At 36.0% G+C, this 24,770-nt stretch overlaps 1 protein-coding gene across 1 annotated transcript; it reads right to left on the bottom strand.

The window, feature by feature from the left end:
• Window positions 1-17,574: 17,574 nt before the first annotated feature.
• Window positions 17,575-18,613, bottom strand: LOC132270457 (uncharacterized protein At2g29880-like). The gene is made up of 2 exons (XM_059771635.1): window positions 18,257-18,613; window positions 17,575-18,141 (listed from the first exon to the last, which is right to left on the bottom strand). The coding sequence occupies exons 1-2, from the start codon at window positions 18,611-18,613 to the stop codon at window positions 17,575-17,577; spliced, it is 924 nt and encodes a 307-aa protein (XP_059627618.1).
• Window positions 18,614-24,770: the final 6,157 nt, after the last annotated feature.

The raw sequence follows: 24,770 nt of genomic DNA, 5'->3' as shown, positions 1-24,770 counted from the left end.
TTAGCGACCAAAGTTCTAGGGTTAAATTTAGTTTGATTGTGCATATTGTGTCTTGTGAATATTCCTTGTGTGTTTTGATCATCTTCGTGTTGTAAGATTCTAGGGACTCGAAGCTCGCCGTGGGATTGCTAGCAAGTTGTAAGTCTAGAGGACCCCAGGTAAGTCTCGTGACTTCTAGTTTCAAATTGTGAATATCGTGCATGTGTTAAGCTTAGAAGTAGATAAATTGCAAGCCCTTGTCGAGGCTACTTCAATTGTGTATTTTCAATTCCAAGCATCGGTCCTTGTTGTGGCCATTTTAATTTTTGTCCTGATAATTGAGGAGAAAGGGAATATCATATGTGGAGGTTATGGTGATAAAGTGTTGTGTTGATTGTTTTGTGTGTTGTTGAATTACTCCTAGATGGAGAATAATTATCTCCCAACTCAATTCTACACACCACATGCGTTTTGTGCTTTTTGCTCTAGTAATACACATCATACAAGAGATTGTCTTCCAACGAGACAATTCTCGGATTTTTATCTAGAGCAACCAAATGCAAATTTCTCTGAACCGGGTAGTGATCCATACTTCAATGGTTATAACTCGGGTTCAGGAGATCATCAAAACTTCTTGTGGCATGACATAGGAAATTCAGCCCCACAATCTCTTGGGCAACATTTTCACTCCAATTTTCAACCCAATGATCATTATTTCCAGCCTTCTTCTTCTCCTTTTCTACCGTCTCCATTGGATGAGTTAATAGCTGCCAACGAACAAATGATAGAGTCTATGCATACGCAAATGATGGAGTCCAAAAAGCAAATGTTGGATGACATTGTTAGCATGCAATCGACCACCTATTCTCATTCCCAATCTAGAGTTGATTTAGATGACCAGATAGCCCAAATTCAACAAATAGTTGATGTTCTAAATCAGGAAAAGGAAGAAGAATTTCCAATTGAACTTGTGGTCAATCCAAAAGAGAATTCTATGAATGATGAGTTTACTTCTAGTAATTTTCATTACGAGAATGTTCAAGTGGTTACCGCATGTGAAAATGAAGAAATAGTGGGTGAAGATCAAATTGTCGCCACACAAAAAATTGAAGAATTTGTGGTTCAAAATGAGGAAATTAATGATGATGAGATTGTATCCTATAAAAATCCAGCGCAGCCCCTACACAATCCCTTGCTTGATGCACCTCCTTTAATGGAGGATCCTCTAAAAACATGCTTAGCTCATTTTAATTATGAGGATTTTGATGTTGCCAATTCTGTTTGCGAGGTCAATTCTTTGCTTGATATTCCTCCTATTCATTCTCTTCCTTTGTCAACATCAAATGTATCCCTCTCTTGGGAGCTTGCACTTCCTCTCATTCCTTCTCCTGAGTTATCTCAAGCTATTGAGCCCGAACCCCCGGATAAGTGTGAGGAGGATGCTGAAAGTCTGAAGGATAACTTGTTGAGCATTCCCGTGCTCAATATGACCCTTCATAAGTCGTTGCTTGGTGCACCTTCACCTAATCCATCTTCCCATAATCCAAATAAGCCCCATAATCCAAAGTTCTTCATTGAGGATGAAGAGTGGGTTGAGGTCTTTCCGCTACCTCTTTTCCACTTTTGTCTTCAAGCTCTTCCTCCTTCGTTTTTAAAAGAATTATCTTACTTCGGGAAGCTTGAATCTCTTGAGAGACATGGTATAGGGTGATGAGGACTAACCTGATCTCGGTGCGTCTAGCTATCGACGTTAAATTTATCACTCATGGGAAGCAATTCTTTCAATTTCCAAGCTTCCCTTCTTTCAATTGCATGAGCCTTGAAATTTTCCGGGAAATGGTTTCGAAAAGCCAAAAATTTGATTTTTCTGGAATGCTCTTCAATTGTGTTTCACAATTTTAGACCGGCTTATTAGACCTTCTCAACTCCTGTTTTCATTCCCGCAAGTTTCCGGCTCTATCAGACAATTTTCTCGGACTTTCGACATGGCACTCACATGCATAGCCTCTCATCTTCAATGCATTGTTGGATCATGGTTCCTCAAAATCATCCATGCATTTGTGTGATGTTGCGAAAGTTTGAAAAGTTTCTTAAATTCATTCATGCAGTAGAGAGTAGTTACAAGGTCTCAAAATTTTCCCAAATTTCATCCATGCATTTGAGATGAAGTGCAAAGTTTAAATTTTTCCATGCATTGAATTAAAATGGAGTTGCTAAGTTTTAAAAAAATTTCCATGCATTTGAGATGATGTGCAATTTCAATTTTTTTTTCTTTTCTCCTAAATTCATCCAAGCATTGGGGAAAAATTGCTCAGTTTGAAAAAATTTCAAAATTTTCCATGCATTGCATTGAAGCTTAGAGCTTGGTAATTTTTCCATCCCTGCAATTGCAAAGCTTTTGAAATTTTTTTTTCCACAAGTTAATCCATGCATTGGATTGACATTGCAAGTTTTAAAAATTTTCCATGAATTGTGTGATGTTGCATTGAAGAGATATTCAAAAATTCCAAAATTTTCAAATTCATTCAAAGTCTGGAAATTTTCCAAAGATGATGCAATTTGAAAATTTTCTTCAGTTCATTCAAGCATTATGAGACAATTTGAAAATTTTTCAGACATTCTTCCATTCCATGGGAATGACATGCAAAAATTTTTTTTTTGTTTCCAAGTCGCCAACTTGCAAAATTCTTGGAATGATGTTGCAAATGCATCAAAATGCATGAAAATGCATGCAATAGTGCTCACTGTCTTCCATGGAATGAGATTGCAAATGCAAATGCATGGAATTTCCATGCATGGACTCCATTTTGAACAGCTTCCATTTCCATGTTGCTCACATTCCATATTCCATTGCAACAAATTCAACTTCTATGGTGCTCACTGTCTTGCATGTTTTCCCTTTCACTCCTTGCTTCAGTCCTCACAGCCGAGCTCACCCCCTAGCCTACTGAGCCAATTTCGTGCCCTCCAAATCCCATTTAGATTGCTCCAAATTACCACACCAATTTTGCATGCTCACTGCCCAAGTTTGGAGTGCTCTAGCTTCCATTTGGATTGCTCCAAACTTCTCCACCATCATTCCGAGGCTGCTGCTTGTATTTATGGCACTCTAATTCCATTTTAGAGTGCTCTAAATGTGAACCAATCTCATCCCAAGCTACTGCCTTCATTTAGAGCACTCTAGCTCCCATTTGGAGTGCTCTAAATGTGAACCATCAATCCCAAGCTCACTGCCTTCATTTAGAGCACTCCAGCTTCCATTTAGAGTGCTCTAAATTTTCAGCCCAACATCTCGCAACCACTGTCTCCAATTCGAGCACTCGAAGGCCAAGCTTCGAGTGCTCGCAGCTGCTATCCCACTGCAACCCAACATACCGAACTCTCTGTCTTCAAATCGAGCACTCGAAATCCCATTTCGAGTGCTCGAAATCTCTTTCCCTCCCTCATGCACACCATCTCACCCCAAACCCAACCTCACCAAACTTCCTCAACTCGCACACACACACCCTCTCCCTTCTCGGCAGAAACCACCTTCCACTCCTCAAACCATCCAACCATCACCCCAATAAACACCCCTCTCAGCATTCCACCTCACCATCCCGACACCAACCTGCTGCACCCCATGCATGCCAATCAACCTCCCAACCTCCCCAGCAGACAATCATCCTCACCACCCTGCATGTCTACGGCAAACCCACTTCCCACAACCAATTTCGAAATCCCACCAGCAAACCCACAACCCACCCTCTCGGCTTCTCTCGCTACCCAACTCCCATATAACCACCCAACTCCTCCATCTTCCCAACCGGCAACCTTTCACCACCATCAAGCCCACGGCCTCCATGCATGTATGCACACCCCATGCATGCATGCCACCCACAACCCACCTAAACCTAACACAACACCACTCTCGACAAAATAAACCCAACCAGTCACCATGCACCCAACCATTCACATCAACTCCATGCACAACACCCACTCAACCATCTCTCTTCTCGGCATCCGCCCTCAACCCAAACAGCCCACTACCACCACAAACCTTCCCCTTCTCTCTCTCTCAACCCGAGCCACGCCACACACCAACCCTCCATTTTCACTCTATGCCAGTTTCTCGAGCACTCGAAGAAGCATTTCGAGTGCTCGAGCTTACTAGAGCTTCCTCACACCAAACATCCCGAGCTCACTGCCCTCCATTCGAGCTCTCTCACTCCCCTGCCGAGTGCTCGAAACACCACCTACCATCACACACATCTCCCAACCCATGTAAACCTCTCCTCTCGGCAACTCCACCATCTTCTATCCTCCTCACCTTACCATTCTTCCCTCTCACAACTAACCAACCAACCTCCTCAAGCTTCACTACCTACCTCACCTCCTCTCTCATCTCCAACCAAACAACCCACTTCATACAACACACCCTCTCGGCACATCGACCTCCCATCATGCACGCCAACCTTGCCAACCATGCAACCACCCTACCCAAACCAACCAACCTCGGCTTCTATCCCCTTCACCCTCGGCATCCACCCTCACCAACCTCACCTTCTCACTCACCACAAACTCATGCATGCCATTCATTCCAAAAAAAAAAAAAAAAAACATAATACTATATATATATATAATAATATTATTATAAAAAAGAATATATATATATATATAAATAAGTAAATAAAATAATAATAACAATAATAACTTTACTGAATAAAAAAACTATATATATATATAAATAAATAAATAAGTCCTGTTTTTCTTATTATTTATGTTTTGATTTTTACCTGTGTACATTAGTTGTGTTTTGATAGGTCTTCATGTCCAAGTTTGGGGGACACATTTGCACACTCACATGGCTGAACATCTACGTCGTCGTCACTCCACTTGGTATTATTGTTCTTTTCCCCCCTTTACTCTTATTTTGTTTCACTTGTCTTCACACATTGAGGACAATGTGACATTCAAGTTTGGGGGTGCAATAGGACATTTTTGGTTTCACATTTTGACATTTTTGGTTTCATAATTTTTGCTAAGCAATGATAGTGTAACTTGGAACTTGTCGGAGACGAAGCATATGTTTAATACCTTGTGTATAGAAGCAATTGACATTTTTGAAAATAAAGAAAAATTTGAGTTGAAATGATCATGTAGATTCAAATTAGTCTGTATAAATGTCTCAATTAAATTCTCGCTGGATTTGACACTCTTTTAAGCTTCACAATGCACAGATGCACATTGGAAACTTAACTGTGAGGCATGCAACTTGATCGACCTTGACCTTGGCCTAGTTAATTTGATTTGATGAACCTGATAGATGAATATCTTTGGCATGATTTAAGTTATCTAAAAAAAAAAAAAAAAAAAAAAAAAACTGAAAAGGAAAGAAAATAATGACCAGTTGACGTTCGTAGCCTTTCCAACTCGAGCTATTAAGCCCTAGGAGTGTCTCTACACTTAACACCCTAAAGCCATCTGGTTTGGGAGTTGTTGGCCTAACGCTTGCTACAAGGGTTGGTTAGAATGCTTAAGGGACTTAAACATTGCACGGTCATTCAAAAAATAAACTGGTAATAAACATGGTTCGTTGGAGTTCGTAGCCTTTCCAACTTGAGCAATTAAACCCTAGGAGTGTCTCTACACTTAACACCCTAAAGCCATCTGGTTTGGGAGTTGTTGGCCTAACGCTTGCTACATAGGTTGGTTAGAAAGCTTAAGGGACTTCAGCATTGCACAACCATTCTATGTTTCGCTTATGAGTTACAATAAATTGTCAATAAGCAACAAAAGTTGTCTTGTAAATAAAATCATGCCTTAGGGACCTTATTTAAAGGGGAATTCAATGATTTGAAAACTTGTGCTTTAGAATTGGAAAAGAAAGTAAAAGCCGCATTTTGAAAATCCAATTCACTTTCACTGAAGCTAGAGTTGATTTCCATTCAAGAGATGATAATTGAGTTATTTATATAGACTTTGATGTTGATGCATGTATGTGGAAATGTATTTAGCCAATTTTTGTATCAATGTTTCATATATGCAAGGTAGTTTTCCCAATGACCCCATCTCCAGCTCTTTTTCTATTTCAAGTTATTTTTGAGCAATGTATATATCTTATTTTACCATGGATGATATTTTTGTAGTAGCAAGCCCATGGTTGTCTTTTCATTAAGTTTTTCATTGTAGTTTTGCTAAGGGACTAGCAAAATGTAAGTTTGGGGGTGTGATAAGCGCCGAATATTGTATATTCAAGCACCCTAAATTGCATTAGTAAAGTCCGTTGTATGTTAATTTATGTAGATTATCTCCATTTCTATGTTTTTATGCAATTTCAGGTTCATTGGCCAAAATGGAACAAGAATAAGGCCTTGTGGAATCTTGAGCAACAAAAGGTGTCAATGCTGAATTCTGGCAGCAGCAGAACCTGGACTTTGCTCGCCATTTTGACCTTGCAAACTCGAGAACTGGACTTCCCTCATAACATAAAAGATTTAGAGCTCTGAATTATCTTTCTAAATCTTCAAACGGTTTGTCATTCGGAGCTCGGAGCAGAGATTTATGGCCTTATTACCAGAGGTGCGCAGAACTGCCTGGCAGCAATGAAATTCTGCCTTGATCTTCATTTTCAACCAACCGTCCTTGAGAATTGGATCTCCACTAACACAAAAAATATTTAGAGCTCTGAATTAGCTTTCTAAATCTTCAAACGGTTCATCATTCGGAGTTCGGAGCGCAAAGTTATGGCTGTTTAACCAAAGTAGGTCTGGGCGGAGCAAGTGAAGCATGGAGCTTTTTACACTAAATTCGAGTGCTCGAGGCCTTGCTTAGAGTGCTCGAATTTTGGGCAGAATGTCCTTCGGAAATGGCTCATTTCAGCCCACTTGCACCTTGGTCTCTTCATTTTGCTTTTCTCTTTAATGAAGTGGTTGGAGATGTTGGTTGGTGGCCTTTTGGTGGTAGATAAGAGGGATATGAGCCACACAATAGGGAAAAGCTTCATTTTGGCAAGTTAGAGGAGAGAGAAGGGAGAAAGGAAGGAGAGTTCTTGGAGCAAGAAAGGGGAGCTCGAAAATGGAAGGAGGATCCATGGTTCTTCTTCATTCTAAGGCTCCCATGTGTAACTAACTCCTCCTCTAGGGAGGTAATGGAACCCCTCATTGTAAGCATGCTTTACTTTTGATTCTAGTTTGGGAAAAATAATGTATTTTTGTGGTGATTCCATAATCTAGAACTCTTACTTGATGTAATGAATTGATTTTGATTTAATGATCATGTTGGACCTACTTTCTTGTCTTAGAATGTATGTTTTCATGGTTGTATGGTTTACATTTTCATGGTGACAATGAAGATGAGATTTTTGGAATGGTTTTAATGGCATGTTGTTGAGAGATTTGATAGGCCATAGCTTAGGTTCTTCCCTTGATGGCTTATTCTTAATTCTTAGCTTCATGTGCTCTTATCATGTGATTGATGGTTTGACAATTTCTAGCTTAGTGAACATGTCTTAAATTACACTTTAGTTTAGGTAATTGAGCATGTAAAATCTTTGATAAATTGTTCTTCCCTATTGATTCCATGAATCCTTTGAAGGTAATGTAGTAACCATGAGTAACTACTTATCATAGCCACATATTTATGTTGTTTTTCCCCGAATGAATCATATTCTAGCATGTTTATATTGTAGGTGGTGAAGTTACTTCCCTAGTCTCTTTTACCAACATTTTATCTCTTTTAAATTCTTGCAAGTTCTATTTTATACATCTTAATTTCATAGCTTTAGTGACAAACCAAGCAAACACCCTATTCCCCCTTATCATTCTAAAACGATTCTAGACGCTTAGGTTGCCTTAAACTAGCGCAGTCCCAGTAGTTCGACTTACCCGACCAATAGCCCTATTTTACAATGATTCGTGCTATTGCGAATGTTGATGTATAGTTGATCAACCGATCACCATGTTTGAATTGGGTGTGGGAATTCCATTTTGATTCTTCCATTAGCATTCATTCACCATGTATGAAGTGTAGCCAAGGGCCAAGCGGCATTTTGAAACCATTTAATAGTTTTGAATTCCAAGTTTTCGTTCCAAACTTCATTTTTGGCATTTTGGCCGTTAGGGGGTCATATTTTGCATCGGCCATATTTTTGGGCGATGGACCATTGTAGCACATCTTACTAGGTAAGTTACGTTTCCTTGCATGTTTGTTTCCGGGCAAAGCTTCTTCTTTGGTGAAATGAGCCTCCTACGGACTCATTTTACACTTTTGTTGCATTTTCTGACCTAAGGGTATTTTGGGAATTTACTTTGGGAAATAAATTCCGTTCTTCACATGGTTGAATAGAAAATATGATTTTAGGGGGGGTTTCTTTTTCATGTTTTTCCATAAAATGCCATCTTAGCATCGGAAATCGCATCCGAAGTTCAGCTCTCAGTTTTTAAATTTAGCTGCTTTTTGGACCCTCTGGACCAGTTTTCTTGGGAGGGCATTTTGGGCATTTTACATTGCATATTTTTCAATTTTTCTCATTATTTATGTAGAAAACTCGATTTTGAAGGGGGTTTCTTCTTTGAGTTTTTCTAGAAAATGTCATCTTCGCCCTCAAATTTCCATTTTCCCGGGAGAAACCTCTGCTGCCACGATTTTGGGCTGCCCATTTTGCCTCCTTCACATGTAAACGGTTATGAGGGGTTTCGTAACCGGTTACATGTGCATGGGCAGTGTTTTTGGCGAGATTTTTGGCTTCCTAACCGGTTAAGAAGATCGCCTAACCGGTTAGATGCTCTTGGTTGCCATTTTTTTGATCGTTTTGCCCCTTCTTCTTCCGTTAGCCATATCTTCTTCATCCGGACTCCGAATCAAGCGATTTTTGAGTCTAAGTTCATTGATTGTTCATTGCCTTTCCAATGGTGTGCTCGGTGGCACCCACTTTAAGGCTGGAAATGACGATTTTGCCCCTAGGTTCATTCTTGTCCGATTTTGAAATATTGTTTCCGCATTTGATTCATTTGGGTCTCGTGACCTCGTTGAGGGTCACAATGGTGTCTTAGAGTCATGTTGTATCTCTATAGACCATTGTTTGTCTTTTGCTTTCGTATTTCAGATCTGTTATCAGATCATCTTTCGGTTCATCACTGACACACCGGGTTGAAAAACTTAGGCCGTCACGAGTGGTATCAGAGCTCCTTGGCTCGAAAACCTTTGGACGATGGGTTTTAGGTGCATATCATGCTTTTGTTGCCATACTCTATCTGTTTATATGCTTTATGATAACATGTTTTGGTTGATAACATTTTTATATATTTACGTGCTACATGTTGTATGCCGTTTGTTTAACATTATTTTATTCTAATGTAAAGAGCATGACATGTGACGTATGCTAGATTAGAATTGTATATGCATAATTGTATTGCTTACTTGGCATGACACGGGATTGGTCATTGAAGCACGAGTTGAGGTTGATGGTGATTGTAGTCATAGTCTCGTGGTGATATAGGTTGTTGTCGACCTAGCATTGGTTTTGAGGTAGGTGGATGGTCACCTTTTGTTTGGGCTCTTGTAAGATGAGTCATTTGGCATTACCGTAGTGGTGGATTTGTTGGTTTTGGGCCATTATGAGGTTATGGACCTCTTAGGATCCTTGGTTGATCAGGATGATTCCTCTAGGATTGCAATTTTCATGGGCTGGTACGTTTGTGGGCGGGTGCATGGCACTGTCATGCTACCGTACTAGCGAGCTACAAGTACAGTTTGGATGGAATCAATGTTGGTTTTGTTCTGATAGGCGTTGTCTTTTGATCGGTGATGATGATGGTTGTTTTGGCGATCAGTCGTGGTGATTGATTTAGTTGTTATTGGTATGGCTATAGTTTCCATTTTCCTTGAGGAGTTCTTGCGTGATGATGCTTTTGGGATCAAGTCGATTGATTGATGTTACGGGTAGTGAAAGCGCTGCACTGTTAGTGTCACTTGTAGTGTCACCTCTAAATTCGGAGTTAGATTGTTAGAGTCTTACCGTTGTGGTAAGGGCTCACATTTATTTGGAGACAGGTTGTTATCACGTCGGTTTTAGAGACAATTTATGACTAGGAATTGTCCTTTCCTTTCTTAGGCACTCTAGGACACGATGTCCATAAGGTTCATTATTGCATCATGTTGTCTTATGCAGTTTCATTTACTACCATGTTAGGAGTATGATTTATGATATTGTGATACATGAGTAGGTGGAATTGTGTCCACATTTGCCTTCTTGTTGTGTGGCATTAGCATGCCTTCTTTATATGCTTAGAGATACCATGTTGTTACTGTATTTTTGTGACATGCTTTTGTGCTTACGTGGAGACGTGTTGCATGTACCTTTGATTTTTATCTATATGAGTAGATTTTCTTTCTGGTAGTTGCATCCCTTATCATATGCATGACTTCCAGGTTTGGTTTTCCCATTCGTTTCCCTCGGTCGCACGTAATGTGTATGCGGATTTCCACAAGGGTTTTGTGTTGGTTCATGTATGGGACTTCACAAGGATTGAGTCTCTTCTTTCCATTGTGTTGTGCACTGTTTTGGGGTTGGTTGGTCCATGAGAATCATCGTTGTTGTCTTGAATCCTTGGTGAGGATTTGTTGGATTTTGGTCGGCTTATTTCCATATAGGGGGTGAAGTCTTTAACCTTGTTGTCTTTCGTTTCAGAGACAGAGTCGAGGTGTTGTCCTTTTTAGGACTGGTAGCTCCCTTTCTTTCGTATCTTTCCTTGGAGAGTTTTTGTCGTGGTTGTTGACGAAGTTGTGGTGCTCAGAGTGAGTTGATTGGTGTGAGAACATTTTTTTTTTTGGGACTTATGTCCATTTCATTGAGGATTTGTTTGATTGTGAGGTGAGCTTGATGCTCTTTTGAGAATGTCTTTTGGAGACTTGTTTCCGTTTTGGAGACTTGGATGTGGTTAACTTCTAGGAGAAGTTTTGGAGGATTGCTGTTGGATATGACTTGTTGTGGAGTTTCTCGTCCTAGTTATGACTAAGCATAGTTTTGAAGAATCGTAGTTCTGATGATTGGTTGTGGATCAAAAAATTGAGAAATTTTGATTTAACTTAGTCTTTCCAAGTACGGTTTTGAGAGATTCATTTTGTAACCTTGGTTGTTGGCATTTTGATGTGCGTGCCACTTGTTTGACTTGTATTTTGAGGATTTAGTTATCCGTGATAGGGATGTGGATCTGATGTTTGATCATGGTGATTGTTCTTGTAGTTGATTTGTTTCAGGGAGTAATGTGAAGGACTTTCGGTGAAATGTCTTATTGTGAGGTTTGTTTTGATTTCTATAGACGTTGATTTGCTTGTCAGGTTTTCGATTCCTGATTAATGTTGTTAATAGGGGTATTTTGAGACATTGGAGATGTTGGTTTTGTTGTATTGAGGATTTTAGGCCTTAAGTATAATGGTGCCTATGACATTGTTGTCAGAGTTTGGGATTGGCCGAGATGGTCCGGCCGGACATCTTTGGACCATATCTTAACTCCCACAAAATTTTGGTCTTCGTAGTGCTTTTGGTAATGATCATTTTTTACATTGTTATCATTTGTATCGAGAGGTTTCTTGGGTAGACCTGGTGGGGGGCAGGTTATGAATTAGTGCCTTATACTGTCATGCTACCGTACAAGTTGTGTGTTGTAGGCGAGTACTAGTTGCCGTCGATGCTACCTTACTAACGAGTAAGTATGGGCGGGCACTAGATACTGTCATTGCTACCACACATTCGAGTACATCGTGGGCGAGTTCTGGTTGCTATTCGTACTTCCACATTATGTTTGTTCTGTACCCTGATTTGATATGTGGTTATCTTGGAGTTCTTTTGGTGGTTGTTTTTGGTTCCTTATGATGGTTTGTCAAGAGGGACGCTTACGGTTGTTATTTTTCGTTCTTTTGTCTGACCTTGGGTTCTCTGTGTGAGTTCAGACTTGTCGTGTGGCCATGTGGTCACTTTTCCCTTGAGGGGTTGTCTTGTCATGAGCATGCGGGTGCAATTGACAATGGTTTGTGTGTTCCTTTCAGTTTCGAGGTCGCTGGTGTAGCGCGTTGTGAGGGATACTTGGAGATGTACTCTGTAGTTATCCTGGTTTTGCTTTCTCTTTCATTGGGCTGGATTTTGGGGACGAAATCCCTTTAAGGTGGGAAAGTTGTAATGACCCGAATTTTTCGGATAAATTTTTTCCGTTGTCTTTTCCCTTCTGAGTTTTATTGTCGATTAGTGTCGTCTCGAGTGCTCTGGAGTGATTTCCGAGACTCTTTTCTGTGGATTGACAACTTCCTTTGAGAACCAAGTCAGTTCCGCACTTTTCGTTTTTCGACACTATTCACTTTTTGTCTTTTCCCTATTTTGTCTTTTTCCCTATTTCGTCTTTCCCTCGTTTGTCACTCTATTTGCGTAACCACACTTCTTGTGTTCGGAGTTGGTTTCTGACTTCACGTATCTTCATTCTCAGTGATTTCGATGAGATACGTATCTTTACTTTCGTGAGAAAGTATTCTGTTTGCTCCCGGTGCCCGTAGGGGCATTAATGCAAAGTTCTTTGGAAAATTTTTCTCTTCTTGGGGTGTTTTTCATGAATATCTTTTGAAGATAGTTTATTTCAGGGGTATTTAAGAAAATATCTTTTGGAAGATATTTTCATTCTGGGATAGTTTCGCAGTTTTCACTTTTTGGAGGGGCCACTGTGCAATTAATGAAAGTTATTCCTCAATGCCTTGTTTTGAGCCTGGATCCTTGTATGGGATTTATTTTCACATTTTGTCAAGCCGTGGACTCTTAGAATTTCCTCCTGGACCATGTTTTCCAGTTTCAGGGTTTCTAGCCCTAGTTTGTGCCAAACTTGTTTTTGGGCATAACTCTCTACTCGGGACTCGGTTTTTGACGTTGTTTTTTCCGTTATTCATATTTTCCCATTTAGAATCTTTTTTGTTCATAGAATTTTGCCATTTGAGCTCGTCTGCGCGAATTCCACTTTTCCGAACCCGGCGGGGCCCGTTCGGGGCACTTTTTGAGTTTTTCTATAAATAGGAGGTCTTAGAAAGAAAAATCAGATTTTTCTCTCTCTCTCCTCTCTCATGGCCGGTCCAAGCTCCATCCATGGCTACCATCTTCGCTCTCCTCTTTTGGACTTCTTCCCTTCATTAAAAAGTGGTGATGCCTTTGTATTTATTGTTCCCCTCGGTGAGGCCTTTGATTCCAACCGATTGGAATCTCGTTTTGGCCATTTCTTGAGTTCGGGTTTAAAGTCAAGTTGTGTTTTTGATGGAGCTTTCTTGCGATTCACGTTCATGCTGTTGTCCCTGACAAAACCTAGGAGTTTCGTCGGATTCGGAGCCGATTTATTTTGGTGGGGATTTGAGATTTCATCTCAAATGGAGGTAGGGACTGTTTTAGGATTTTATATGTATTGTATTATGTGTTTTCCATGTTTATACAACCTATATGCATGCCTTGTATCAAATCTAGGAAATTTGAAATATTTAATTCTTTGTATAAGATTTAATTTTCATGATGATGAGAAACTTGGTTTTGAACTGTGGCATGGTAGAAACTCTTATTTTAATATGTTGGTTAACATATATTAATTTGGGATTAATTTAATAAGAATTGCTCTTTTTAATTAATATTAATCTTTTTTGAAAGATTCAAGTTCATGGTCATACCTTGCATGGAATTGATTGTATTATGCTTCTAAATTAAGTTTTGGCATGTTTGTCAACATACTTTAATTTGAGAGCATTTGGTTAAGTTTAGAAATCTAGAGACTTTAATTAAGGGAATTAATTAAAATCTATTTTGGTGGTTTCATGGGCCTAATTAAGCTAGTGTGTGAATATATGTAATGACCATGATATGTCTATTAACATATATTAAATTGGGTCCAATTAGAAATGATTTGAAATCTAGAGAGTTTAATTATTTTGATGTAATTAAATTCTATCTTGTGTATCCATGGATCTAATCATATTTTAGAAGTTGTTTCTATTTTAAGAGCATGGATTTAGACTTGTAATGTATTCACTAGATTGTGTTATATGCATTGTAGAGCATTGTTGTTAAGTTTATATTCATGAGAGTATGTTTCTAATATGAATATATTATTGGCTTGTGATTTCGTAGAATTATGGATATGAAATGCTTATTATGCACAATTGAGAGTTATATTGCTAACTTGCTACTATGTAATAGTAATATGTATAAGTTATGAACTTATTTGGCTTATTTTGGAATCTTGGAACATTGTTGAGTTAAGATGGCTAGGGTTTAGCTCTAATACGGGGACGTGAGTCCTCTAAGTCATTGAGAAAGTGCACACTTAGGGTGGTCTTCCCTACGGGTTAGTGCCCGGAGTAACCATTAAGGTCTCGGCAGAATTCCGAGCGTGATGTCCAAGTATTCCACTGTTTGTTTTTGCATTCAATTCCAAGTTGACAATCATGTTTACCTTGTTAACTTATGGTTTTGGTTATTGGCGATTTTGATGTTGTTAAGTACATCCATACTAAATTGATATATTTAGTTGATTTCACACTTTTAGATTTCTAGTTGATAACCTAGAAAATCTATGTCTTGATGTGTGGTATTAGATATTCTAATTATGCTAAATTGTTATATTTAGTTGATGTTGCATTTTAGACTTCAAGTTGATAACCTTGAGAATCTATATATTGTTGCTTTGTGTAAGCATACTCCTAAGTTGTTGCTTTGTGTAAGCATGCTTCTATGTTGTTGCTTTGTGTAAGCATAAACCTATGTTACTAAAATTGCATGAATGATGTGATTGATGCTAGAAATGATCTTAGGTAGCTAGGATGCTCCTTGAGTCTCACCTTTGACATAGACGTTAGGTGGAATGAACCACAATGATTAAATCATGCAACTTGTAAAACATAGGTCGATGCATGCTCATTTTCTACGAGTAGCTTTATGTTACTCACCCCTACGATACTGGGGCATATTTCAGGTGCAAGAATCAAAGTTGAGGTCTTCATTATGCTTGGATGGTTTGTGGACCTGGAGACTTCCACTTTTGTGAAGGTTGGCTTGGAATGCCAATTGTAGTCTTATATGTCAACATGTGTACATTTGATCCCTTATATGTAATGTGTACATGAGTACACTCTTTGCGATGTATTTGACATGTATGAGATGAGGCCGGAGGCCAATGACATGTAAATTGTATCCTATGTAAATTTTGACTTCATGGAATATTATGAAAGTATTGTAAAATATTGAGTTTTTGATTCACCATGTTTGCATTGGGTGTGGGAATTCCATTTTGATTCTTCCATTAGCATTCATTCACCATGTATGAAGTGTGGCCAAGGGCCAAGCGGCATTTTGAAATCATTTCATAGTTTTGAATTCCAAGTTTTTGTTCCAAATTTCATTTTTGGCATTTTGGCCGTTGGGGGGGGGTCATATTTTGCATCGGCCATATTTTTGGGCTATGGACCTTTGTAGCACATCTTACTAGGTAAGTTACGTTTGTGTGCATGGTCATTTCTGGGCAAAGCTTCTTCTTTGGTGAAATGAGCCTCCTACGGACTCATTTTACACTTTTGTTGCATTTTCAGACCTAAGGGTATTTTGGGAATTTTCTTTAGGAAATAAATTCCGTTCTCTACATGGTTGAATAGAAAATATGATTTTAGGGGGGGTTTCTTTTTCATGTTTTTCCAGAAAATGCCATCTTAGCATCGAAAATCGCATTCGAAGTTCAGCTCTCAGTTTTTAAATTTAGCAGCTTTTTGGACCGTCTGAACCAGTTTTCTTGGGAGGGCATTTTGTGCATTTTACATTGTGTATTTTTCAATTTTTCGTGCGATTCACATTGAAAACTCGATTTTGAGGGGGATTTATTCTTTGAGTTTTTCCAGAAAATGTCATTTTGGACCTCAAATTTCTATTTTTTTCCCGAAAAAACCCTGCTGCCAGGTTTTTGGGCTGCCTATTCTGCCTCCTTCACATGTAAACGGTTACGAGTAACCGGTTACATGTGCATGGGCAGTGTTTTGGGCGAGATTTTTGGCTTCCTAACCGGTTAGGAAGGTCTCCTAACCAGTTAGATGTTCTTGGTTGCCATTTTTTTGACCGTTTTGCCCCTTCTTCTTCTGTTAGCCATATCTTCTTCATCCAGACTCCGAATCAAGTGATTTTTGAGTCTAAGTTCATTGATTTTTCGTTGCCTTTCTAATGGCACCCACTTTTATGCTGGAAATGACAATTTTGCCCTAAGGTGCATTCTTGTCCGTTTTTGAAATGTTGTTTCTGCATTTGATTCCTTTGGGTCTCGTGACCTCATTGAGGGTCACAATGGTGTCTTAGAGTCATGTTGTATCTCTAGAGACCGTTGTTTGTATTTTTCTTCTGCATTTCGGATCCATTATCGGATCATCTTTCGGTTCATCACTGACGCACCGGGTTGAAAAACTTGGGTCGTCACATGACAATTTTGATATTTTATCGAGATATAATTAAAAAAACACATGATACATAATACCAAAAAAAAAAAAAATCAATAGGGCCATTTGACTCCACTGAACCTCGAATTAGTTCGAATTTGCTCTCCTACATTCCTTTTTGTGTCCATCTTGCACTATTAGTGATTTAAAATTTTAAAAATATGTTGGATCTTTATCATAACTTTTGGAAGGATGGGTCCCGAGTCAAGAGGTGTTCATGGGATAGAAAAGGAATGGACGTTGTTCTTTCCGAATAGAATTTCCACACGACAATAAAACATATTTAGCCTTTCATTGAGGTCAAATAAACTCTAAGGCTACGTTTGGTGTGCAGGAATAGAATGGAATGCAACTTGGAATAGAATGAGAAAAAGAATGGAATAGAATGAGTATTACCATTCTAATGTTTGGTGTGACACGATAAATCGTTATGGAATGGAATGAGTATTTCCATTCTATTGTTTGGTTGACTACTATCAAATCTGAAATGGAATGATTTTTCTCAAAAATGCCCTTTTCATTGGCTTACATTACTTTTTAATTCTGACGATGAATTATAGAATATTATAAGATGCCCAGTACTGCCATTGAAAAAAATAAAGAAAAATCTTAAAATAAAATAAAATATTATTTTTAATGAGATATTAATCTTAATAAATGACTGCAAAAGGAAAAATATCTAAATTCCCAAAAGACGAAAGCACAAAACTGTAGCCACCATGATTGAATACTTAACCTAAAAAGTTGATGTAAAGGCTAAAAAATTAAAAATATATATATATTTAATCATATATCAATCTCAATAATATATAAAAAAAATTTATTTGAAGTAAAAAAAAAAAAAAACCAAGAGAACGACCAAGTCTCTTACCCAATCTATACTTGTTAGGTAAGTCTTTCTTTCATTATGGGTCACAATCAAACTAATATCATAAGTTAATATCATTGCAGAAACAAATTAATATTAAGGAGTCCAAAGTATTATCAAAATAATTAAACAAAATATCACCAAAAAGTGCCACATACCCATCACAAAATTAACCAAATAATTATCCAAAGCATTCATAATAAAAATTAAAAACCTGCTTAGCTAAATATCCAAAAAGGGCCACCTAAGTAAAATCTTCACGAAATGACTGTCTTCACCAATTCTTCCTTCATATCTTCATCAAGTGTGAAAAAAATTTGAATCAAGTCACGGTCACGACCAATTTGAACCAAAGCTTTTGCTCGATCAGTTTTGTTCAAACTTGGTAACTTCATCAATTCTTCGTGCAGCCTAATTTTCAACTCATTAATTGAAGCATCTTCAATAGCTTGGCTAAGGCGTTCAGTACTTGATTTTATATATGAGCTAATCAAAGTTAAAGATTGTTTCACTATTTCACACAATGATTCTGCGACACTTTGATATTTCCTCTTCTTTTTATTTTTAGAGCTCACTTCATTAGTTTTTCCAATTGTGGGAGATTGCATAAATGAAATCGATGTGTCAATATCATCTAAACCATCTCCAACATCATCATTTTCATTCTCATTTTCCTTGTCCATCCATTCCTTGTCCAATTTTTCCATAACATCAGCCGCTGTTTCAGCATCATTTCCGGTAACACGGTGTTTTCCAAATATGGTGCATAGATCCTTATAAAATGGAAAAGGTTTGTCTTTAAATGTTGCAGCATTCTTGTGACTCTATAAAAAATAGCAATTATAAGAATATCGTAATACAAAATTATGAAAAAAAAAAGAAAAGAATATCATAATACAAATGAAAGAGAAAAATAAAATTATGAAGGCAAAAAAATACCTGTAGGTAAGCATCCCACATAGATTTCTCAGCAACCACACAATGGTTCAAATTATCATAACCAAACCCACTTGTGTTAGGCCCATGCAACATATCATGAACAGCATCAAAATGGGTTTTTAATGTCTTCATTCTAGATTTAATATGGGGGTCTTCCTTTAAATAAGAATGTGGCAAAGTAATTGCAAGTATTTTCTCTATAGCTGTAACATGGCCAGGTTTGAATCCACGATCGGCATTATAGAGACCTGTGTTATGTAAGTCGAGAAGAGCCTCAATAAGCTTCATATCTTCTTCATCTGTCCAGATCCGTTTATTTTTACCTGCTCCTCTTATTTGATCTTGTGTAAACTCCATCCTAACATGTACAAGATATATATAACATATAATTTTCACAACTAATAAATGCATTCACACATGTAAATTTGAAAGAGAAAAACTTCACCAATATATCAACCAAGACATATAAAAATTAATTAATAATAACCTATGCATAAAAAGTAACATGTCACATTAAAAAATAATTCTTAAAAAATAAGAACGTTTCTCAAAAAAATTATCTGGATCCCTTGTCTATTTTCCATCCATTCATTAAACATAAATTTAAAAAGAACATAAACTGATATGAAAAATTATCATCTCCCTTATCTAGCTGCCATCCATTCATTGAACATGCTGGTTGCTAAATTATCTCTCCATGCACTCCACTCATTTGATGTTTCGATTGTTGTAATTGAATCACCATGTACTTCATTCAGAGTATGTTCTTATTCTTCCAAACTTTCCTCTAATGAGTCTATAGACATCTCTTGCCTTATAAGATTATGCAATAGACATCATGCTAAAATGATTCGAGTCTGTGTTGTAGTCGAATAAAAAGAAGGACTTCTCATAATTGCCCAACGCATCTTAAGTAGTCCACAGCATCTCTCTATCACATTTCTTGCCGAAGAATGCTTCATGTTGTAAAATTCTCGAGGATTAGTAGGTTGGTGTCCATCCCTCCAATCATTCAAATGATATCTTTGTCCTCTATATGGTGCAAGAAATCCTTGACAATTTGTGTACCCAGCATCAACAAGATAGTAGTAACCTATATTTGTGACAAGTATAAGTGTACTAATTGGAAATTCTATTTAAAATTTAGTTGAAGTGTAAATATTATTTTTTTTAATAGAAAAAGTCTTACCTTAAGGAACTTTAAATCCATTTCTCTTGTCCATTGCTTCTCGAAGCACTCTACTATCAGCAGTTGACCTTCCCACCCAGGTAATATGTAGATAAATTGCATGTCTTGTGAACACACTCCTAACATATTTGTAGCAATTTCACCTTTGCGTGTTCTATATCTAGGCTTATCTTTTATAGGTACACTTACCTTGATGTGTGTCCCATCTAAAGCTCCAAGGCAATTCTAATTTTTTTTTAGAAAAAATAAGTTATTATGGTTATTAATAAATAAAAGATATATTCTTTCAAAAAAATAAAAATAAAGATTAATTACCTTAAACCATTTCCACCTCTCATCAGTTAAGTTAACAAGAACCGGCTCTAGTTTTTTAAGTAAGAGTCCTTCAAGACGCATGAGAGCATTCAACACATCTTGAAAGTGCATACTGATAGTTTCTCCTGACCGCTGAAATCGAAATTTAATGACCCGATTCTTGACATGATGTGCAAGAATGTGAATAAACATTGCTACTTGTTCATCTATCAACATATTTTGGTTATCTTTTAACCCACCTATACTTTTAAGCATGGAGCACAATTTGGTAAATGTTTGCCTATTCATCCTAAGTTGTTCTATGCAAGTCACATCACTTGCATAAACTAATTTGTATAGAATTTCTCTATTTGAGTAAAAGTTGATGACATATCTCGAGTTTAACGATCGCCTTTGATTACAGAAGTCTAATAAGCAGCACATTAGATGAAACCACCAATTCACCACATACAATATATTTAATCTAAATACATTAATTGCTGCTAATTTCTTTTTCCTTATCATCTTCCTTGTCCTTAAACTTAGACGAGCCATAACTGCATAAATTTAAACTTAATTATGAGATGCAATATTATAAACCTTAAATATAGATCAAAAAATAAGAATAAAAAGCAAATTATTCAACAACTAAAACTAAAATTTAACAGAGGCTGCAAGTTCTAAGTAGTAAAAGCTCTAAGGCACTACTAAAATTTATTTATTTGATAGTACGTGCGTGTGTGTGTGTGTGTGTGTGTGTCTATATATATTATGGGAGCACAAAGATAAACAGTATGTGATAGGAACAAATTTTCAGAAGAATTCTTCTCTGTGTCAATCAAATAAGCAATTCTTACTCCAAACATTGTCAATGAAGGCCAAATTGCCTATACAGTATCTTATTCCACATAGAAATTGAATGATGATTTTGTCACATTTGTATAATTTTAAAGTCAAACATAAACTAAAAAGAAACCACTCCATTTGCAACATATCCTAGGTTCGAGATGCTGCATTTGCCACATGGAAAGAGGCCAAACTACCAGACAAATACTTGAAAACAAACACATAGATGTCATAGTGACAAACTTTTCAAATCTTTGCAGATCAGTAATTATCAATAGCATCAATAACCTACAAGAACTTGCTGGAAGGAATGAATAAAGAATACATATATATTCTTTATAACCAGTAAAAAAAAATACCATGCAAGGATATAATCATGTAACAGATCAATTGAAAAGTCAAAAATAAAATATAGGCTAATCCCAGTAAAAGCTTGTCGGTTGTCTTTCCCATAGCAGAGAGAGCAATCACACGCCTCTCTTTTGGAAAGGAATCAATTTAAAGAATTTTGCTAATAAACCTCTCTACCGTCATAAAGATCAACCACTAGAGCACTGAAGTTGTAGGTCAATAGGCCAAACTATTTTTTTATTTTATGTGATTATTAATTTTTATTTTATGTAATCGTTGCTTCATACGTAAATGTTTAAAGAGAGAAAGATGGAGAAATCACACAAACGATTCAACACAAATACACAAAAATTAAATAAAAAAATAAAAATAAAAAAGTGATATACTCAGAAGATAAATAGATTAATACATACTTATCAAAAATATATATATATTGAGATTAATACCTGCAATTTGGTTAAAGGTTCTGCAACTTTTTATCGGCAGCTCTATGTATATTTGGAAGAGGGGGAAGGTGAAAGACCTTTACCACGTCTAATAAAGAATCTCGAGAAATGCGAAAAATAGAATGTGAAAGATTTTTGGTCTATGCGAAATATTTTTGCCTTATTGGAATACGATGAAGGGTTTATTGGGAATATTACAAAAAACTTTAATCTTACTATGGAATGGAATGGCCATTCCATAGGTTTAATAATAGAATGGATTTTCATTCCGTGGAATGGATTTTCAATCCATTGGAATGGTCATTCCATTCCATTCTTGCACACCAAACAAACGAATGGTTGGAATGAGCATTCCATTCCTGCACACCAAACGTAGCACAATGGCTCTTCAAAATCCGAAAGGTAAAATAATCAAAATGCTAAAAATAGGAATGGACGTTGTTCTTTCTAAATAGAATTTCCACACGACAATAAAACATATTTAGCCTTTCATTGAGGTCAAATAAACTCTAATGGCTCTTCAAAATCCGAAAGGTAAAATAATCAAAATGCTAAAAATAATGATAGGAATCCGACACGACTAAATTTATATGAAAAAAGAGATGATATAATGATGATATTATCATATTTAATAACATCATGATGATATCAATTAGATATATCAAAAATCAGACTACTTATCATTATTCAAATGCTAAAACAATATAAAACATGGTCATGAAATATTTGTTTTGCATTTTTTTGATGTAAAATGGAACATTCCATCATTACTTTAAGAATGTGATAATGTAATAAAGCATTAAAAAAAAAAAAAAAAATTTGAGAAATAAGAAAAAAAAAATGAGAAATTTAGGAGAAAAAAGTCATTTGTTTAACGAGATAAAGAAAAATTGACTAAATATGATTTAATTATCCTAATCAAACTTTCCATTCAAAATTAAGGCTCTTTTGCTTGGATGTATTATATATATATATATATATATATATATATATATATATATATATATATATTTGGTGTTTTATTGTCGTAAAATATTTATGAAAGAAAAAAAAATTAAAACCTAACAAAAATAATTATCCATTAATTTTGACTAATTATTTTTTATATCATATCCGATATGTATTCGATCTCAATCTCAGCCATGAACGAAATTTGTAGCTATTGTTGTTATTTGTGGGAGGCATATCCTTTAAAATTTTAAACCAATGTCAACCAAAATTGGATAATATCAAGTTGAGCCATTGACCTAGTTAAGTACATCATTAACCTTTAATTGACTACGTCAATTGTTGATTTGACACGTAAATTTCATATAAAATTGCCTATCCTGTATTGAGTACTTCGTGGTGCAAATCCAATTATCCACAAGAGCTTTACATCACTCATTTATTGAAATGACGTGGTTAAACTTCATTAATTTAAACAATCAATTTCACTATTTTTCTTTGCGAAATTTCACCATTTCACCATTCACCATTAGAATGGTGAAATTCGTCCATTAAAGTGATTAAATTTCTAAGTAATTATAGTAAAACCGTACCCACAAAATGTCTTTTATTTTGATGTGATTGTATTAGAAAAAAATGTCTTTTATTTTTTATTTTATAATAAAAAAAATAAAAATAAAAAACTTGTTTCTCTAATTCCAAAAACACAGACACACACACACTCCCACTATTTCTGAAAGTCTTTAAAGAAGAGTACGGTAAACACGAAAACATTATTTATTTCTTCTATGGCCGGCTCTTGAGCCTCTTTCTCTTGGCCCAAATGTAGCCTTTGCAATCTGCTTTTAATTCAATATACAAATTATTTATTTATTTTAGCATTGGCAAGAAACACAAATTCATTTTGCTCATCTAGGACTTGAACTCTTAACATCCATTCTTCTAAGAGGTAGAGAAAATATTACTAGACCATAAGATCCTATTCTAAAACGTAAATAAGATACCGCTAGACCACAAAGTTCTTGGTAATATACATTTATTCATTAAAAACAATGGTTGTTGATATTTGACTCGGTGTTTATTTGTTTGTTGATATTTGACTCGATGTTTATTTGAACACATTTCCTAGACATCAATTTTTTTATTTTTTATTTTACCACCTAGACATCAATCTTAATCTTGTTTATTTTTGCAAATGAACTTAATCAAATCATATTGAGCTTTAAGTTGTTCCCTGCCCAAGATAATTTGAGATTTTAGGAGAAAATTTTTAAAGTGGCCTCTTCTTAATATGTTGATCATGGTTAATAATATGGGGAGGCTCACATATTTGATTATCATTAAAAATAAAGTTAATAATATATATATTTTATTATTGTATAGTTTTTTTATAATTATTTTAGTTTTTTAGATGACTTAGTTGTTCATTTATTGCAATTATACGAAGAAGATAAATGCTAATAGGGAAGATAGAATGTTTTATTAATTCTCACAATTATTGATTAGATAAAGCAAAAATAATAATAATAATAATAATAATAATAATAATAGAATTCAAGGGTTCTAGTAAATTGAATAGTGGTAGAATGAATGAATGGAAGTTTTTAGAATGAATGGAAGTTTTCCCTCCACCACTTAGTCTCTCCAATTAGTTGGGGTATTTAGAAAGTGTAATAATATAAGAATATAATAATTTTAGGGGCTTAATATTATAAGAAAGTAAAAATTTTAGCACGTCTAAGTAAGGAATTAAATAATACTTTAAGGGGCCTTAATTGTACAAGGAAGTAAAATTTGTAAGAACTCTAAAAATTTAAGAAAATATTAATTTTAGGAGTCTTCCTATTATCTTGGGCTGAGGCTCTAGCCGCCCTAATTGTTCCGAGGTGTTTGGATTAGGGCTAGGCGAAACTTAAACTCAACTAGGTATATATATATATTTTTTTACACGCTCGATCTCGTATGTATATACATGTAGGATATATATATGTGTAGATATATATACAAACATACATAAATATATATATAACCCAATTAGGTAATAAATTAAGTCTAATATCTAGGTATTTTCAGAGTCAAATAAATCTATGCCAGTTCGATTGTTGACCCATAAATCTCCAATCAGATTTTGTCTTCATTGTTTCGTCGGCCAGTTTGGATCCCAACCATCGATCTTCCTTCAATAATAGTGTCAGAGAGAGAAAATTCGTGTGGACTTGGAACCCTTTAGAAGGTTTCATAGTCAAATTGATGTAACCAGACTCTCATTAGAATTTCATCAACCTTCTAGAGGACAAAACACCATGCAGAAGGTTTCATATTTTTTTTTTTACCCTTCAAAAATACCCATCTAATATATATTGTTCCATCTAAAAATATCTAGAAACCTAAATTCCCTTCTCAAGTCTCTATAATATTCTGAAAATGCATAGAATTTGCA

The sequence above is a fragment of the Cornus florida genome, unplaced genomic scaffold (genome assembly GCF_030987335.1).
Source record: "Cornus florida cultivar Cherokee Brave unplaced genomic scaffold, ASM3098733v1 CherokeeBrave_3.0.0_Hap2_Chr08, whole genome shotgun sequence".
NCBI classification, from domain to species: Eukaryota; Viridiplantae; Streptophyta; class Magnoliopsida; order Cornales; family Cornaceae; genus Cornus; species Cornus florida.
The sequence above is the reverse complement of the archived record's forward strand: the minus strand, read 5'-3'. Positions and strand labels throughout refer to the sequence as shown.